Below are 21,328 nucleotides of genomic sequence, written 5' to 3'. Positions count from 1 at the left end.
CACCAGTGCTGTCGTCTGCATAGTTATCTGTTGGTGTCCAACATCATTGATATGCAAAAGAAATATTTATTTATTTTATCAAAATACACACTATCATTACAGAATATTCCAATGCGATACAAGTTACATACATTATTACTAATAATAGTGTAGGAGATAGCACAGTCTTGGTGAACTCCAGCATTCAGACTTCGGTTTCGAGCAATAACCGTCTAAAACGACCTGTATGCTGCGTCCAATGAAGTAGCTGAAGGTCCACCCCTTCCTCCGTGCAATAAAATGATCAATGTTGGCGGTGACTCTGGCCATTAGCCAGATAAAGTCAGTATCAACTCGAACAATTTGACTCCAGCTATCCTGATTCTCCGGGGTCCACAACTACACACAATAGTTAAACAAAGAACATCGGTGAAGTCGGCTTAGTCTCTCCTCTACCACTAGTCGCATTACACTATCTTTGTCGTTCGTTCCATGTAATATAATGGGGTCCGGCTTTCTACAAATGACAGTACTGCTGCCTATAGACAAATTACATACCTAATCCAATAGTAAAAGTATGGGGATGAGGGATATGAAATTAAACAGTGTATTTAGCCACAAATATCATGGCACGTTTATTTTTCTTCACTACATGGCGACTTCTAAAAGAATCGTGACTTGGTATTCTGAATTTATATAAACTTTCTTTGAGCTCGACAAACCGAGCGAATTCGAATATTTTCACAATGTATAAATTTCATAAATTTAAATAAACTCTGTATTTATTCCCGACAATATAAATCACTATGAAATAAACAAAAGTAAAAATCGCTTTGTTAGTCCGCTAATTATATTGTTTCATAATATTAATAATTATAATAAAGAGTACATTTAATAAATCACAATAAAGCATATTATATATAATGCTGACTACATAATGGCCCTTACAGCCTCCCCACCATCTGTACTCGATAAACCTGATTTAAAGTTATACTCTAAACAAAATAACGATACAATATTATAAGAGAACAATCTGTAATAGAAATAATAAATTTATGATATTTTATATACACACATATCATAAACCCTTCATAATGCGTTCAAGAACCGCGCATTATGACCACCAGCGAAACTCGAAAAAAAGCAATTCACTCGATTATATGAAAAGTGCTGTCATTGATAGATAGACATATGACGGCTATAATCTTGTAAAAAACGGAGATTACATACGGAACGAACAACGGGAAACGGAGTATACATTTACCTTTAAAGCAATTATGTATCTTATGAAGTCTACTACTAACTCTAGAACTCATGTTTTTGCGAATAAAACAATCTTTTCGGTGACTGATCGATCACCTTCAGAGATGCAAAATATATTAAAAATGTATTCGCAAAGTATTCCGTAAGATGTAAAACGAATTGTAATTGAAGAGATAATTCTCATAGTCTTTAAAGAAAATAAATCAATGCATTTTGTGAATAAGTTTTCACTGCGGATGAGATGAGATGTTAAGTCTCATTTGCCCAGTAATTTCACTAGCTAGGGCAACATTCAGACTGAAACACAGTAATGCTTACACATTACTGCTTCACGGCAGAAAAAGACGCCGTTGTGGTACCCATAATCTAGCCGGCGTCCTGTGCAGAGAAGCCACCCACCGTTGTCTTCTTATAACAATTCTAAAAAAAGCTGACATTCGACTGGGGAAACATTACTATACATAGCCTCCAAGGTATTACGAAAGTTGTTAAGTCACCAGTCATTGAGCAATCAGGTTTCCGACCCAATTGATTGCGTTCGGACCATAACAACACACTAAGTTTTAAGCAGCTGTTCAAACTTCAAACTTTTCCGGATTATACTGCGTCGCCAATCACCATACTGTAATGATTGACAGCACGTTTCATACTAAACTAAATTTCAATTTTTACTTAGGCCTCTTATAACGTAGTATTTAGTAAATACTATTTACATCCTCCTTGATGACCGCTACCTATGGACAAATTATAGACCACAAAAATAGACTGTTTTATTAAAACATATTTCTTATCTCGAAAATGTTATTATTGCTAAATTATAACGATCTCGATATTATTGCATTCAAATTTCGAACATCTCTGAAAAACAAACATATTTGATTTGACCTCTGTTCTAATATCGTCGAGATGACGTTTAGTTCGAAATGAATTGTCAATTTTCAAACAAATTTGACAAATGCTGCACGTAAGATATGGAACGATATGATAGTTGGGGCCGACTCTAGTTTGTCTCTGAATTAAAAAAACACTATGATAGCTGCCAGAAAACTTTTCACTACCGCCATAGCAGCGGCTCTCGAATGCATCATACAGGCTTATGATATGTGGGTAGATAAGGTAGTGTATGTAACTGTACTTAATTAGGCATTATAAAACTCGTGTGATATTATGAAATTATAAACTCGTACTTGTGTTTCATGCCCGTCATTATGTACAATCACATAAACTACTATAATAATAACACCTGTGCCAACATTTCACAAAAAATCCCAGAAAACGGCGGTAACAAAGAAAACACACGAAATACTCAAATAACACATTATAATATAAATAGTTATATATAATATAACTCTGGGGCCAAAATCCAGCATGTCTGAAACATTACGTATGTTTTACGTAAATCTTTGTGTCTTCACAGCTGTGTCACAATATGGTAATAGAACAGTACTTTCACTTCATACTATAGCGTTCGAATCGACGCACGCACACATACATACGATTTACACAGCCGCTGCTGCTAACTTGGGGAGACAAAACAATTGAGTGCCACTGCGTCGTGCGCTTCGTCAATCTTTTTGTATGTACCAACCCTAGTGCGTTTAAATTTCAAGGAGACCGCTGAATTACGCTACTGCAATATTACCATAATGTGACTGTGTACAGGCTAGATAATTACTTATTGCTGGAATACGCTCTGACCGCTTGAATACGCGACAAGGAATCTTGTTAGTAGACAATCAATGATTTAATAAAATAATTTATCACAAATCAGACTATAAAATAAGAAACAATAATAATATAAATAACGTAAAGGAGGCTGTAAAGGATAGATCACGTGCAATGTGATGAGTTACACCACAGATAACAAATCTAACTTATAAAATATAAATAGCCTAAAAATTTTAACAATATAAAAGGAAATGAACATTTGCTGTTAAACAAACGTGGCCACAAGAACTCTGTAGAGCTATAACTAAATGACCTTCGCAAAGAATCGTCATGCCATGATGTTTGTTGAATTTCAATAAAATAGGAATTAAAAAGTACTCATTGTAAAACACTCCAAAACTTCACGTGTGGCTTACAGCCGATATAATTTGTTAAACAACTATAAATAGTACAAAATGAGTGACTTAGAAATAGCTCTCAGTATACAAAATAAAGAAAACGTTAAAATCCTTAGGCTGTACTCTCGTATGATTATGAATTAGGTAAGCAACGCAACATGTTGACAAGCGGAAGTTCGCGTTATTCTAATACGATACAACTAAATATGTACCTTAGAAATATGATTACATAAGGCTCACTGTCGCACGACACGTGGCCAAACGGCGCCCCGACCGACACGGAGCCGACACATCCACATGCAACGGCTAAGATATGTACGATTTCCTTGACGAAGCTGACCGAACATCCACTGGCCGGTCCGATGGAAGCCGGCAGATCGCGGGCCGATCCACATTGAGTATTCTTTCAAATTGTGGATCCTAACTCAGTCTTATCTACGGTTGACAAATAAGTAGACAGTAGAAATACTAAACGAACCGACGATTACGTAAACCCAAACAGCATTACACACTAATTTAGTAACTAACATCGTATTGTATTCAATATAGTTGGGGCGGAGACGCACTCGAGGACACGCCCCCCAATTATCGGCCGCACCTATATGTAGGCGGGGCGCACGCCATTTGTGCGTCTCGACTGGTCTGGGTCCGAGCCACTTACGAAATATATCTCTCCCTTGGATACACAGAGAAGGGTTGTAAATATAGAGGTACACGTCGTAACGAGGACCGCTCTCCGGCTCCACTAGGATGAGCCGACGAAAAAACAAATGTAAAAAACAATCAATATTATATAGACGAGAACATATTATAACAAAAATATATCACTAATTGTAAGTTATAAGATCTAAGTGTCAACCTCGCCGAGTCGCCGACATACTGGACACGCGATAATATACTTAACATAACTAACTTCACTAAGTTGGTGTCTCTATTCCGATCACGAAACTAACAACAAGAAGTCACTAAGTTATCGGCTTGGTAATCGACCGATTGTCCCCCGGCACCTACGGTTGGTATACAATAGGTATGCTATATATATATATATATATGGAACATATACTTTCTATTAAATAATACTGCTCTCAATGGCTTGGTAGAAACTTAACTTTCAAATACGCGGAAAATAATATGTCGTTACAGCTATATTTATATATGTATGAGAATCTAAATGCATCCGTCATGTCAGAGACTCTACTGCACACAAATATATGATTCAGTTTAACGATAAACGACATCGGCCTATTTTCGTGTTTCATATACAGAACTATCAAAATATAAAAAAATATAGAGGACTATGAGACAACATTCACTTGTATGCAGGTATTGATATTATTATTCATATATATATATATCTACGAGGAAATTTCGATTTCTATTACCAAAAGTATACTTCTCACCTATCAATCTAGATTTCAAAATAAAGTTCAGTTCGACACCCTTTCTTGTAGGCAATATGTACAAAACGAATCGAATTTTGTATAATATAAAAATTTTGAATCACCTCTTCTTTCCAATAAATAATCCCTACCAATATTTACAATTTCGACCCACGACATACGGCTATGCAGTGGGAATAACACGCTGTAAACCAACAAACCAATAATAAAAAAATAATAAAAAAAACAACTTGAGAAATCTGTATTACCACGCGAAGGTGAACATAACTTTACAATAATTAATTTTGCAACACTACCCTGACCGGCGAACTTAACTAAACTTACACTACCACATCATTTACATAGAAATGGCACCAAGCTATCTTTGATATCAATAATGGCAAACTATGGTTAAGGAACCCTCGCCCACCGCGTCTCAATCGAGGTATTGGAAGACTACTGCGCTATATCACTAGACTTTATATCCTATGTACTGTTCGGTACACGAGCCGGAACTACAACGAGTACGTAAGAGATCCAACGGGTGAAATGCAAATGAACCGGTGCAGCCACCGGGGTTGCCAACTCATTTTAAGCTGATTAAACTGATTGTCAAGACCCACTAAATTATTTAGCAGAATACTTAAATTTGTTACACTGACAAAAGATTTCGCAATGGTTGTTTTTGTTACCTTCAAATCTTTGCTATCTGTCCGTCTTCCGTCTGCCTGTCAGCAAGTTGGACCGGAAAAGTTGAACAGTTGATATTTTAAGTGTTTTACTAATTGCTTCCATAACAACAACTCTAAAATGGCGATTTCCAAATTTTGTTAAATAGCGCCCTCTCTTATATCTTTTATAAAAGTTTTAAGAAATATTACATCTTGTGCGAGTATTGTAATATTGTGTAGTTGGCAACCCCAGCATAATGCACTACAACCGAGCCTAACATAGTTATTTGCTAGAAGGCACGAGTTATAGTAAAAAGCTTCACAAACGAGTAGTACAGAGGAGGTTAGTCCGAAGAATGATTCACTTATTGCCCAAATGTCGACCATGTACAACTATGGTCTACGACCTCTCCACTCTAACACCAAACATAAATATCCCTATGAACGAAATACTATTAAAAAATATTGCCAATTTTATGTTGCAACAGGCACTTTTGTGGATTACTCCAATATACATCATATTAAAAGTTATTTAATTTTGTGAATTATTGCCTCTAAGGACTCGGCAACTCGGTAGTATTTTGTACTTCTCTCATTATTATCTTCATTTTTATTCATTTCATTAAAGCGTTCTCACTGATCACGAAAGAGTATTATCTAAAGAGTCCTCTCGGCTTAAGATATATATTTGACCTCTCATCGGAAAGTTTTACAAAAATTATTGAATTTCATATACACAGACATCTAAGTTAAAGCATCGCAATAAGAAATTGTTACAACTACATCTAGTTTATGATAATGGATGATAAGCGCGTGACGTCCAATTTAGAATTTAGAGTTTCGAGTTAGCCTTCGACTTTTCCAAAGATATTATCACTAAGCAAATTAGAATATGAGATCAAAAATTTAGGCCTACATACTATATCAATGACGTCCAGAACGGAGACAAATATTAGTAGAACTATTCACAATCCTGTCATTTATACTGCTCCTTAAGTCCGAGTTAAATAAATCTTTACAATCTATGTACTTGTTTTAAATTTTATAAAAATAATAGTCTAGTACTTGACCCCGTTCTGCGAATGATATTTAAGTAACGATTTATGAATGCCACCACGTAATAGTAAAGTTGTGATGGTAGATATAAATCACAGATGCGGATCTAGATCACATTTTGCATACACATAGGCGGTACCACTACCTCGCTATCACTACTAGGGCTGACATCGCGCAAAAAATATATCTCAACTATTCATAATGGACTAATATACCTATGATAATGTTATTGACTTTCTACAACACACTTTTAAATGTTTTGAAGTGAAAACTTCGTACAGCTGAGCATTCATTTGTGGATATTGAATGAGACTGAGCTGCCACACTTGGCTTTGTAACACTCAGTTGGGTAAGTCGACTAAGAGAGTAAGAACATTCAGATATTTTTTTTTTGAGAAAATATTATTCTTAATCATAATAAGAAAAAGGAACAAAAAAATTGTTGTATTTTGTATATTATTCTCGCCTAAAGTTTTCACTTCTGTTGTGTGGTCTTAAAGCACACTTTGTTTGTAAGACATTTTTAGATTGAACGTGACAGTCAATCAATTGTTGTAATTACTTTTACATTACCCCAAATACACTATATTTACACATGCTAGAACACTGAACAAGGGTAAAGCGACAGCCCTAATGACTAAGTCCTTGACTCATAAGTTTAGCTTGAGGGATCCTTTCCAACCGAACCATATCCACCTCGACATTGCCGACCAAATAGGGATATTTATAAAATAAATAAATCAATATAAAATAATTTAAATCTGTGCTTTAAGTGCGCGCCTGGCACAACATGATTTATATATGATATAATATAGTTAGTATATTATCTGTAGCTGCTCAAGTTGATGGCTGCCAACTTTCTTATATTGCACTCGGGCGACCCAATCTTCAATGGAGAGCTGAAAATAAACAAAAATAATTTGTTAAAATATCACAGACTTATTATTGTTTTCACAATTAAAAATGGATTTTGTCATTTTTAACTATTACTATTCTCTCTCTATGAATCTATTGTTTGAGGGTGTTTCAAAATCCATATTATATACCAGTATATTTAAATACCGTTACTCAAAAAAAACTGGAATATTTAATACCCTTACTCAAAAAAAACTGTATCAAACATGAATAGCTTGAGGTGCCGTGAAAAACAAATACAAAAAATGGGATCTCAAGAAATGTTGGGATTTCTGTTCAGAAAACGTGACAAGTAGTTTTGGCAGTCCTCTTTTGATATTATATACAGCTATCGATAACCTGACACGGCCTAAAGAAGGTACAGAAAGAAAACGGGTCGAAGTCAGAAAGTTCAAGATCAGGGCTCCAAAGTTTTTTGTAAGACTCTTTTTATACGCTTTATATTAGCTTCACCTGTATGTTTGTAACCGACTTCTTTGGGCGCGATTTTGACCCACTTTAAATGGCTAGATTTCGTTCAAACTTTGTAGATTTATCGAGGACCAATGATATTACACTAATTTGACTAAAAAATGAAAAATAAATAATAGTTAAAAAAAACTAAAAAGCACGCTTTATATAAAATTCAACTAAAAAATAGAAAATATTAAGTTGAAAATAGTGTAATAAAAATATATTTTATTGTAAAAAAAGCGTGGGGTGCTTTTTAAGATATTATTAAAATAATAATTATTCTACACCCCACGCTTTTTTTACAATAAAATATATATATTTTTACACTATTTTCAATTTAAATTTATTTTCTATTTTTTGTTGAATTTTATATAAAGCGTGCTTTTTAGTTTTTTTTAACTATTATTTATTATATATTCGAATGCCTGGCAGATTTTGATGATTGATTTCAATAATGGGTTTAAACCCTATTTTGAATAAAAAATAAACATGAATTGTAATAAAATAAATCTAATAAAATATTATGTTGTTATAAAGTGATAACCCTCAATTCTAGGATTAATACACAAATAAAATTTCAAAAACAAAATTTTATGAACGATGCGGGATCTGAGCCCACGGCGAACTCCGGCGTTCCGTGCCGGTGCTCTAACCAACTGAGCTAACCGTTCGAGTACCGCTTCGTTATAAAATTCTGTTTGCATTCTTCAACTCTCAGGTTGTAGCTTCATCTACAGGATCTACTTTACAGTTGAGAGTTTTGAGAGAGAAAAAATCTAATACAATTAATAAAAAATTTCTAAACGTTAGGGTTGTCATACAAATGACAAACCTAACGGTCCGCCCTGACGTTCGTATAAATTTCAAGAAGAACGCTGAGTTACGCTTCTACTTGTACTTATAGTGACAGCAATGTATGCAGCCTAGGGAAACTTTCTATGAAAAATGCGGTTGTATGAAACGTACAGTGATTGATAGAAAGACACTAGTAAAAAATGGAGATAGCCGAAATCCACTACGTTTTCAGCAACTGTTCGCTTTCAAACTTAGCCGGATTATACTTTACCATATACCTACTTGTAATTACTATTTCAAACTTATTTCAAATCTCATTGCACGTTTCCTACTAAACTCAATTTCAATTTTTACTTAGGCAGTCCCATCTCATATTACAAATAATATAATTAAATAATTAATAAATTTCGTTTATTTCAAAGATTACATATTATAAATTTTTAGTGGTTGAGACATCCCAGTAAGTTGTCTTTGGACACTTGTATTGGGAAATATCTCGTATCTTCCTTAGCGGATACATAATATTTGATAAACAATATAGAAATAAACAAAAAATGATTAAGAATCAAATTTTACAATTATCGCACAATTAAAAGAAGTTTGAAAACTGTGTGTGTGTGTGATGTGTGTGTGTGTGATGTGTGTGTGGTGTGTTTGTGAGTGTGTGTGTGTGTGTGTGTGAGTGAGTGTGTGCATGTGGGTTTGGACCTTTAATTGTATTTGTATTTAAATCCTCTTTGAATTTATTGAATTAGGCGTTACTTTGCGGAAATCCATAATTATACAAATGATTTAAGTTTTACCCTCGTCCCATGAAATGACGCGATGTGATGAAAAAGAGCGGCTTCCGGCTCATTTGATTCAGTCTCGTGCCAGATTTCGGCGAGACAACACGTCCTGATGATACCTCGTGTAGAGGCGAAACACGTGTCGAATTGTTTTAAAAGCAAATATTGGCGGAATTAACACTAAAGAAAACTTAAATCGTTTGTATCCTCTTTGAATGTATGTATCACCTGTGCGCGAGCCAGCAGTCGTCGGCCGATCATTCCACGATCCGCAAGCCGCCCGTCATCTGCGGCTGCGGGGTGGGCGTATGCGGCGGCGGCGGAGACGCTGTCACACAACAAACTTAACTTAGCATCAGAGAACAATAAACTCGATCGCCGTCACACATTTATAAGTACTTGTCCACACACAAACAACGAACGCTTCTTATCTATACTGGATGCAGAGTTGAAATCAAGTTTAATTGTTTTTATTTCTTGTTAAGTTTTAATATTAGATCCGAGTTTCACTATCTTTTGTGCTTTGTGCTCATAGAGAATTAATACTTTGTACACCTTCGTGTGACAAGACTGAGCATTAGAAACGCTATCTGGGTTTCCACGGAAGACCAGCGTTGTGGATTCTTTCGAAACCACAACTATGCTGAGTTGGGGGCCCATTGGCGTCATTAGATCATAATTAGATTAGTATAACATTAAGAACTATTATCAGAATGTATAATGACGTCAATAAAAATTTTTTCTTTCTTTATGTAGGTATTATATTACAGCTGTTGTAAAATACTCTGTAACACAGTAGTAACGAACTGGTACCCTATGAATAGGAAACGAAATCGAGGCAGGCCTAATAAGAGATGGAGCGATGACATAGTAGAAACGGCAGGACAGATGTGGACAAGAATTGCAAGAGACAGGAACGAGTGGAAATCAATGGAGGAGGCTTTTACCGCTAAAAGTGGTCTTTATGTCGAAAATAATAACTAATAATACTAACAAAATAGGTACTTTTATTTAAAATAGTGAAATACTAACACATTAGTATGTGTTAACACCAGGAACAGACATAAACTGATGATGCCTACTACTCGGCTAAGTCAAATTAGTAAGTCTTTTGAGGGGCGATGTATATGCTTTTACCACAAGATCCCAGAAAACGTTCAAAACAAAAGTATTACGTTATTCAAAAGAATTGTTAAAAAACGTTTGTGTGGTAAAAGTTACTATAACATAAATGACTTTCTTAATTATACCACAAATTGGGAATGAAGCGACCGCCCTCAGGCTATTAAATAATAAGTTTAACTGTACAATGTTACTTTGTTAATGTTACTTTAATTGTAAAACATATTTTTGATGAGAAAAAAAGCCCGCTGAGTTTGTTGCGCCCATTCTTCTCAGGCCTGAGGCATTCATTTTGGAATGGGTGGTAGTTTCTTTTTTGAGTTTCAACAAGTGATTTCATATCCTATTTTGAATAAAAATATTTGAATGAATTTGAATTTAATAAAACAATTTATAAGTAAATACCTAAATGTATAGATGTAAGGAAATAAAAATCTAAATAAAATAATAAAAATAAAAGGGATGGGCCGAACTTCCTTTTACATTCGGTTTAACCGAACTTCGTCGGCTTGAACAAAACTTCGTCATTCGTCATGAAGCGTCATCTTCATGACACGTGCGTACCTACTTGCATAAATGAGCGCCGACCGGCCCAAAGTCATGGGGGGTGTGCAAGTAAGGCGTAGCTAACCGCGATGCATAAACATGACGCTCCCGAGAAAACGCGGTGAAAACCAAGCGAAAATCGTATTCGGTTCGAACCACATTCGGCCCATCACTGGTGGCCGTTGAGTTTCACGAATGTTCACAAATTTTATTTGTACCAAAACTTATAGACTATGCGGGATTCGAACCCTCGCGGCGTTCCAGCGCTCTACCAACTAAGCCAGCCGTCCGTATACCGCAAGGTCCGTTTATCTTGGTATGTTTTTGTTCAACGCTCGGGTAGTGACTCCATCTATAGAATCTACTTTACAGTTGATAACCTGCTCATCCCCAATAATTGCATATTAGGATATTAACTTGAGATGTCGCTCTTTCGAATCTAAACAATTAGATATTTTTAAAGTTATATTCACCACTTGTTTGAATTAAGTACCTATGTACCTATACAAATAAAATTTTGTACCAATAATTGTGTATTGTAACTTTATATATTCTATCTCTTATACACGCTTTCTCTTTCGTTATATAGCTTTTTTCACCCTCGTTCGTTATAGAATCTATTAATAAAAATATTCATCACTTTAAGGCCCCGGTAGGAGCCTTAAGTGGGGTCCAGAATATAAACTGCGTGCGTCATTCACAAGATGGACGCCTGGACTAAACTTATTCAGAGTCCGATCCGTATCCGTAAAACACGGTCCGAAGTAGTGCGTAAACTACCATAGCAATAACCGGACCGTATGTTCACGGGTACGGACCGGATTCGGATCGGACGTACTACGAAAGCGCTCGGACGGAGTTTTTTACGTCTCGTGTAAATTCCCCGACGGTAGAAGCGCTGACTTGTGGTGTTGAACACGCTCGTGTAGGTGGCGCCTTACCGTCAGATGACACCCGCATGCTTGTTTGCTAAATTCCATTACAAATATGACTTACAAATAGATGCGATAGACTGCGGCGACATGGCAGACATCTTGGAGTGCGAGTCTTGCAGCGAGACCTGCGTGCCTTGTGACGTCATATAGCGGTTCACCATCGGCACGAAGCTGCAATAATACATTAAACATTCATCACCAGCCCGAAGACGTCCACTAATGGACAAAGGGCTCCCACAAAGATGTCCACGACGATAAGTCCTGCGCTGCCCTCGTCCAACCTGTTCCGGCGCTATTGGCCAAATCATCGGTCCATCTGGTGGGTGGCCTACCAACTCTACGACTCCCGGTACATGGTTGGCATTTGAGAACTGCTCCACTGGCCAACTTTGCGTCGAACGATGTGCCCTGCCCACTGCCACTTCCCTTTCGTTCCATGTCAGTGACTTTAGTTCTCCAACAGATCTCCTCATTTCTGATTCGATCTCGCAAAGCCCTATGTGCGACGATGAGTCTTCTCATCAGGTCTCATCAAAGTTAACGAACACGTCTGTTATGCATTACATTATTATAATGAACATTTTCAGATATAAACCATTTAGCTGAATACAAACTAGGCTTTGACTCCACGAGGGTGGATACACAGCATGATTAGAAATAATTGCTTAGCTATATTGTTTATAATCATTACGGATATTCTGTCCAGATGAAAATTTGTATATTTTGAGGTCTCAACAACGGCTATAACTATTTTTTGTGATTGATAGAAGGCGTCTAAGCCGATCTAGACAGATGTCTATACATGATGGTTTCCTATGAAACCTCGTTTTCCGAGTTTTCACACCGAGTTGAGCTCGCGTCACACAAGTACAATGCAGAAAAGAAAGACTTTCTTTAGTATTTTTTAAATGAAAACTTATTTGGAGGCGTCGAAAACTTTTCTTGGGGTGGGCATAAAATGTTAAATTCAAGTCAGGCCACGTGGCCTGATCGAAAATTCGTAAGACAGTCGTTGAAATTATGGATGAAATTTGATTTTTCTGTGAGATAAGCTTTTTAATGTAAAGTGATTGTAATAGTTCTGAAGTTTTAATTTTTTTATGTAATTAAAAATGTCATTTTTGTGTACGATAGCGCAATAAATGAATATTGTATTTAAGCACATAAACGCTACTCCTTTTATTCTGATAAATAAATCAATTCATGCGAAATGATTCCCTAACCATTCCAAAATATTTAAAAAGCATAACGTTGATGTTCAAGTTTTCAATTCTGCCGGCACTCCCAGAGTTCAACCAGATTTTTTTTTTAATTTACTTCAAACCAAGATTTATTACCATGTGTGTATGTATGTGTAGTTTACGTTAAATAAATAATAGTTTAAAAGAACTAAAGAACACACTTTTTACAGAAAACCGAACTAAAAAATAGAAAATAAATTTAAATTAAGAATAGTGTTTAAAATTTCAATAAATATAAATAAATAAGTGTAAATAAAAAAAAAATAAAAAAAGCGTGGGGTGCATGGTGTTAACAGTTATAAATATTTTATTGACAGACATGAGTAGAGTGATTATCATTTTGATAATATCTTAAAAAGCACCCCACGCTTTTTTTTAAATAATATATTTTTTTTTACTCCCACTATTATTAATTTATATTTATTGAAATTTTAAACACTATTCTTAATTTAAATTGATTACAATTTATTTTCTATTTTATAGTTCGGTTTTCTATAAAAAGCGTATTTTTTAGTTTTTTTTAAACTATTATTTATTTTCTATTTTTTAGTTCGGTTATTTTTTTATCAAATTAGTGTAATGTCATCGGTCCTCGATAAATCTACAAAGTTTGAACGAAATCTAGCCGTTTAAAGTGGGTCAAAATCGCGCCCAAAGAAGTCGGTTACAAACATACAAGTGAAGCTAATATAAAGCGTGTAAAAATGATGTTGGTACCTTAAGTCGCAAACTGCGGCAGAATCATAGTTGGTCGCATTCCCTCCGCTCTGAACACTCATGGCGCCCACACTCTGCGCCGACATGTTACTGTGGTTGTCACGATGAACGCGGTTGTGATGCCTGCACCAACAAAGGATTATGATTATATTAGAGGGACAAATCGCTTCCCTTGTGGAAAGTGATCATCCTCAGGAACACCTGCAATGCATAAAAGGCATTTATTTTCTCAAAATTGAATCCTTTAGAATTCTTTTTGATGTCATTTCTAATAACTACTACCGCTTCGGAAACATATGGCGCTCTGAGAGAGAAGAAGCGGCGCAAGAAACTCTCCCAGCGTTCATTTTTTGCGCTCTTTTCAATAAAAATATACAAGATTGTACAGTTATTTCTATCGCTATAAAATAATCACAATCTAGTCCCAGGCTGTCCGATCATTTAGATATTTAGCAGTGGAGTAACAGGATTTACGACAGAGCCATTTTTTTTATAAAACATTTAAATTTATTTATAGATAATGCCTGAACAGTGGCTGGGACTTTATTATAGAAGTGTATACATTTATCCTTAAAGCTATTATGTATGCAGTGGTCAAGCCAGCCAAGTGAAAGCATTCTCCACGTTTGAAGGCCCTGAAGTGTTCTCAGTTTGGAAATATTTACTTTCAATTTATACGAATATTAGAAAGTGGAAAGATTTGAATACTATTTTATTTGTTATAATGGTAAAAGAACTTTATTCTCGTTAAGAATACAGAACTAACAGAGAGAAAGTTTGTTAAAAATAAATTTTTTAAAGTATTTTTACTGCTTTTGAATATTTCTCCACTTGTATTAATATTAATGTAAATGTTGGGGAGTAGTTTCCAGCCGAATAAAACATGATTTAATATTTTCGTTTTATTTTCTTCCTTTTACATGTTTTCTCCTTATTTTCTATTTTTCACAAACACCAATTTTTAATTACGTAGATCGAGCCTTTTTCTACATTATATCAACTGTCATCTGTGACACTTAACTTTTTAATTCCATAGACTACGCTTACTAATTTTCATTCTCTATGTTTTGGAGATAAACATTGGTACTTAAACAGTAAATAATTATATAACTTGTCTGTAATCAAATGGACTGTATTGTACTCAAAAAAGTGAAACAAAGGTCATTCGCGTACCTCACCACAATAGGCCGGCAACACTAGTGTGATTCCCCTGGTGTTGCAAGTGTGATTGCAAATTTACTAGACAAAAAGTTATAAATTACTTACGCAATGTAACAATTTATCGTCCACATTAGTGTAACGTGCCAAATTAAGAGAGCGCGCCCGGAGCGATCTGTGATTTCTCGGTTTTCCAGAGCACCAGTGTGGATAGGTTGAATTGAGACACTCACGTCTAATGAATTCGAACCTTTGCTCTGTGCTTCCCCGGGGTATAAAAAGAATAAGGAAGTCCCAAGGGTGTCGTAAGAGGCGACTAACGGCCAGTTCTTCTTCGCACAGGATGACCGCTAGATTATGGGTACCACAACGGCGCCTATTTCTGCCGTGAAACAGTAATGTGTAAGCATTATTGTGATACGCCATAATTACGCCGTAGTGAAATAATGGGCAAATGAGACTTAACATCTTATGTCTCAAGGTGACGAGCGCAATTGTAGTGCACTGCATTGTAATGGGCAGGGCGTATCAATAACTATCAGCTGAACGGCCTGCCCGATTCGTGCCTTATTGTCAGAAAAACTAGCTATGGACGCCATCATCGTCCGAACTGATGAAATTCTCCTTTCATTGATGTGAACACAGCATTAGTTAAAGGCATAAATTTTCTCAAAATTGATTGTTTTAGAATTCTATTTGATGTCATTTTAAATAACTACTAGATACTACTACCGCTTCGGAAACAAATGGCGCTCTGAGAAAGAAGCGGCACAAGAAACTCTCCCAGCATTCTTTTTTTGAGCTATTTTCAATAGTTATCAGTTGTAATCGTCACCGTATCAGGTAGCTGTCTCGCACGAAGCTACGTCCGCACACGCTGCACTCGTAGCACGGGCCAGTCGCGTGCGTGCGAATGTGGAGCGCGAACTGCGACTTGGACGTGAACGTCATCGAGCACCGCTCGCAGCTCAGCGGCTTGTCGGCCACGTGCGACCATCTGGCACGCGAAACAAAAACCAGTCTGTGTTATAAAATCAAAATTCATACATTTCTATTCAAAACTAGCTGACCCAGCAAACATTGTATTGCCATCATAGTTAACAACTGTAGTTAATATACCAACTATAGGTAGCTAAAATTAAGTTTGTGTTTTACCTCTTGAGAAATTTAGACAGATGCAAAGATTCTAATTAGTTATTCATTTTAAACTATTCTTTCAATTTGATTTCTGAACGACGGGGGACACATCAAAGGAAAAACAAAATTATTGTGTTTTTTTTTCGAACGTTTTCATATTTATTCAACTTTTAAACCTTCTCTGGACTTCTACAAATAATTCAAGATCAAAATTAGCCAAATCGGTCCAGCCGTTCTCGAGTTTTAGCGAGACTAACGAACAGCATTTCATTTTTATATATATACTTAGGATGTGACATCATTTGTTGAAAGTCAAAAACTACCACCCATTCCGAAACGACTGCCTCAGGCCTGAGAAGAATGGGCGCAACAAACTCAGCGGGTTATTTTTTCCATCAAAAAATATGTTTACAATGTAATATTGTACAATTAAACTTATTATTTAGTAGACTGAGGGCGGTCGCTCCATTCCCAATCTGTAGTATAATTAAAAAAGTAATTTATGTTATAGTAACCTTTATCACACAAACGTTTTTTAACATTTCTTTTGAATAACGTGATATTAGTAAATTAGACTTAGGTACTAACTCAACTTAGCCGAGTAGTAGGCATTGTAAGTTTGTGTCTGTTCCTGGTGTTAACATTATGGTTATGATCGTTTCAAAATTACTAATCTATACTCTTATAATTCTCAAGTCTTTATTAAAAAGTGTTTATTTTTTACAAAATTATTTCCTAAGATAATTTATACATCTAGATAGTCTCTTACAAATTAGACAACCGATAAAAAGAGGCCAGGTACGCGTCACAAGCTGCGTCTTACACTCGCAATTTCTATCGCAATTTGTGTTAGTGTGCGTGCATTACTCAAAGTAGAAGTTAACTCTAAACTCAATTTTATACGACGTTCTCACAATTGCCATAATCTATCTTGACGTATAAATCATCTAATCTGAAACAAATGGGGTTCTGAAAAGAAACCGTGTATGAATTCTACGAGTACTTAGTTTTATGCGCTCATCAAAACTAATATAAACGTTATATAATATAACTAGCCGTTCCTTCAAATTTTCCGGGTAAATTTTAAAAAGAAGGCACGTTGGAATTACAAAAATAAATAGCCATAAACCATCTAGGATAAATTGATGAATGGTGGTAGTTTCATGTCGATTAGTGGTTTAGGCGTGATTGAGCCTCAAAACAAAGACCATTTTCATTATATATATATACTAGCTGACCCACCAAACTTATTTCCATATAAAGTAATAAATAAAAAAATCCATTGCCATCTCGCAACCCTATTGCGGATCTGTGGATGTAACAGAATAATATAAAAATCGCGATAGAAAAACAAAGTGTTTATCGTAGACGGGTGAAAAGTTGTATCATAAAAAAATTATCTAAAAATTAAAAAAAAAATTGGGTTGGACTACCCTTAACATTTAGGGGGATGAAAAATAGATGTTGTCCGATTCTCAGACCTACCCAATATGCACACAAAATTTCATGAGAATCGGTGCCTAGCCGTTTCGGAGGAGTTTAACTACAAACACCGCGACACGAGAATTTTATATATTAGATAGATTTGTAAACATACAAATGATTTGAGTTTTCTTTAGTGTTAATTCCGCCAATATTTGTCTTTAAACAATTCGACACGTGTTTCGCCTCTACACGAGGCATCCTCAGGACGTGTTGTCTCGCCAAAATCTGGCACGAGACTGTATCAAATGAGCCGGAAGCCGCTCTTTAATACCCTCGTCCCATGAAATGACGCGCTGTGATTGGTCGGCTGTTGTGACGTATTACCCCCGGAAGAGATACGTAACAAAGGTGATGGGACTAAATTTGTGTGTTCATTCAACAATGTAAACATGTTATTTTTGTGTTTTATTATGGATTTCCACTAAGTAACGCCTACTTCAATAAATTTTCTTAGATTTGTAAATAAAATTTAGGTTGTATTGGCTTGGCATTTCATTAAAACAATTGTTTGGAATTACTCTGATCTCGTCTACACAAATACATACCTATGGGCAGTTACATAACTCTTCACTGCAAATCTTTTTTGACAAATATCACAAGCGTACGGTCGCTCTCCTGAAATATACAATATTAATATAGAAAAGTGACGACATGATTTCATACAAACAATAAGTGAATAATTCTACTCTCTAATGCAAACATGCAGAAGCACTAGCAAATGTTAAAGACGGCAAGATGCAAGAACAATGTATTTTACAGAAAAAAAAAATGGATTTCTGCTAAGTAATTATAAAAAAAAAAATAATGTAGCGAATGAATTAATATTAATTAATCGAGTTGTCGGTGCCACATCTTTAATTTCAGGCAATACCTGTTATCGCAAATTGCCGTCTTCTCGCGTCTTCATGCGGTGAAGAGATTCTCTTTTTTATACGCTTTATATTAGCTTCACCTGTATGTTTGTAACCGACTTCTTTGGTCTTCTTTGGAAATTAAGTCGAATTTTATATAAAGCGTGCTTTTTAGTTTTTTCTAACTATTATTTATTTTTTAAAGAGGAGAACAAACAAACGCACGGATCACTTGATGTTAAGTGATAACCGTCGCCCGCTTTCTCCTGCAATACCAGAGGAATTACAGGAGCTTTACCGGTCATTCAGAAAAGTGTATATATTTCTTACGCCAAATGACGTCACTCTTGCCACCTCATTTTTACATACATATTTATTGGATTAGCAGATGAATGGGATTTACTTCAGTTCAAAAGATCTTTGATGCAAGTATGCACATGCTTATAGCGAATTTTTATAGTAACGTTTAGTAACTTGTAACATATTAGAACCAAATACATATTTAGCACATAAATAACTTGCCTATTGAATATGCCTATATGTATAATCAAAAAATAAGCTTTTTTTAATTATTTTATTAACGCAAACGCAAAAACACGCCTTTTATAAAACCCCAGTACTGCAAATATCAAAACACACAAATACCTACGCAAGAATGTTACTTTAAGCAAATCATTATATTCCCCGCAGATTGTTACAGGGACCGCCATATTAACGTGACGTCAGCAACCAGTACACTCAGAATTCAATAGTTTAATTTATATTGAACATTCTATAAACTATCCAATATAAATATCACGTATTGTCAATAAATATGTATTCTGGTCACTAATATTGTTACAATCCATTTAATGCACAATATTGTGTTCATAAATTGTTTATTTAGGTATATAACTCAACTCAGTGGATTAGTTATCTAGCAAGATAGGCACTGTATATCTAACTAGTCGTGGTTTAGCTTTGGAATATGCAACCTATATATTGCTTACCGTAAGTATTGAGTATCTAGTAAGGAAAAATGTTATTATGTTTTTAAATGTTTTGGTTATAAAATAAGTAATAACGGAACCAAATTAAACTAAATAAACCTTAACACTATATTTATCTAGGTTGATAACGAGGTAGGCACAGCCTAATTGCCTATACGATATGCACGCCCCTAAATGAACTAAATAGTAAATACCACATTCTCTTTGTAATATGTTTCGAACCTTGTGGATTATGAACATTTTATTTATTTTAATACTATAATTTAATAAAACAATCGTTACCTTATGGCTTATAATTCTAATTCTCTTTGTTTTCTCTTCAAAAATAAATAACAATATTATAACATAACATTACAACTTGTGTGCTAATTCACAATATACGCGTATTCCTCCAACAGTTATGCAAACGGTAGTGATTTGTGAAGTATCTGCCTTGACCTGACGTCACTAAAATGGCGGCCTGTCCCTGTATAAATTTGCGGGCTATATTCCACCTATCTAAACTATATTCAAATATAATCTTTATTGTTGTGCCTTAACATTTTATTGTTTATACTGGGACCGGAGCTGAGTACATTGATCGATACTAGAATTCGTAAAAATAAAACGTACGGCGTGTACCGAAATCTGGATATAGGACCATAGGTGAGGCATTAAGTTATAAATTTATTTAAACTATTATCTTTGTATTGATCTTAGATTTTATTTGTCCAAAATTCATTGATGTGATATGCTTAGATCGTTCATACGTCCAGTTAGACTGTAAGCTGTGAAAACGTAGAAAATAATTGAGGTTGAAAGTAAACCTCTAGTTTGAGTGTAAGACGTAGCTGTCACGCACACTAAAGTACTAAATCTGGCCTGTTTTCTCGGTAGTCTAACAGCAAGAGACTATCTAGACATATAAATTATCTAAGGCGCTAAACGCAGATGCGGCCCCGGCATTAGAAACAGCCTTTTCAAACAAAACAAAAATTTTAAGCCATTTCACCGTGAATGAAGCAAGCATAATGGTTGTCCATACCGGTATGGATGCGTTTGTGGATGTTGAGTGTGGATTTCTGTGTGAAGCGTTTGTAACACACATCGCACTGGAACGGGCGCTCGCCTGTGTGCGTGCGCATGTGGATCTCGAGGTACGGCTTGCACGTAAACGCGGCCGGACACTCCATACATTGGTACGGCCGACCTTGTTCTACCCACATACAAGTCTTAGTATTTTCATAAGCAATTATTTAATAATGTACCCACGTTGCCACATATTGATCTGTATAAGGTGGCTAGATAGGTATTATAAAATCCAATTTTCTTAGACCTGTTATAACTCAACATTATCTAAGATTTATGCAAACTTTTTCCAGTTTCAGTATTTTGGGATGGATGTGATATGATAAAGTTTGAGATCATGTGTCAAATACATTGGAACTGGTAGGGCGAAGCTAGCTCCGCCCACATCTACAGTGTATAAGGTTCTCAGGATAAAGATTTTTTTTTTATATCAGAGGAGGCAAACGGGCAAGAGGCTATATCGCCCATGGACATCCGCAATAACAGGTGTGTCAAGAAATGCGTTGCCGGCCTTTAAGGTGGGAGTATGCTTTTTTCTTGAAGGTCCCTAAGTCGTATCTGTTCGGGAAGACCGCTGCCGGTAGTTGATTCCACAAAGTCGCCGTGCGAGACAAGAAATTCCGAACAAAACGCGCGGTTGTGGAATGTCAGACGTCTACGTGATGCGGATGGTACTTTGCACGTAATGTCCGATGGTGGAATTCGGCCGCTGGA

General features: G+C 35.7%; 1 protein-coding gene across 17 annotated transcripts in view; it reads right to left on the bottom strand.

The window, feature by feature from the left end:
- Positions 1–589: 589 nt before the first annotated feature.
- LOC126977462 (zinc finger protein OZF-like) overlaps positions 590–21,328 on the bottom strand; it is a 37,108-nt gene continuing 16,369 nt past the window's right edge. For 16 of the 17 annotated variants that reach the window (XM_050826265.1, XM_050826263.1, XM_050826266.1 and 13 more), the window contains 7 exons: positions 20,571–20,741; positions 18,252–18,321; positions 15,920–16,081; positions 13,927–14,049; positions 12,030–12,139; positions 9,594–9,693; positions 590–7,313 (listed from right to left, as the gene is read on the bottom strand). In XM_050826265.1, coding sequence (XP_050682222.1) covers positions 9,623–9,693; positions 12,030–12,139; positions 13,927–14,049; positions 15,920–16,081; positions 18,252–18,321; positions 20,571–20,741 — 707 coding nt within the window. In that variant the 3' untranslated portion in view covers positions 590–7,313; positions 9,594–9,622. The remainder of the gene's footprint in view (positions 7,314–9,593; positions 9,694–12,029; positions 12,140–13,926; positions 14,050–15,919; positions 16,082–18,251; positions 18,322–20,570; positions 20,742–21,328) is intronic. The other variant, XM_050826270.1, reaches the window with a different exon arrangement.

The sequence above is a fragment of the Leptidea sinapis genome, chromosome 45 (genome assembly GCF_905404315.1).
Source record: "Leptidea sinapis chromosome 45, ilLepSina1.1, whole genome shotgun sequence".
Taxonomy (NCBI): domain Eukaryota; kingdom Metazoa; phylum Arthropoda; class Insecta; order Lepidoptera; family Pieridae; genus Leptidea; species Leptidea sinapis.
The sequence above is the reverse complement of the archived record's forward strand: the minus strand, read 5'-3'. Positions and strand labels throughout refer to the sequence as shown.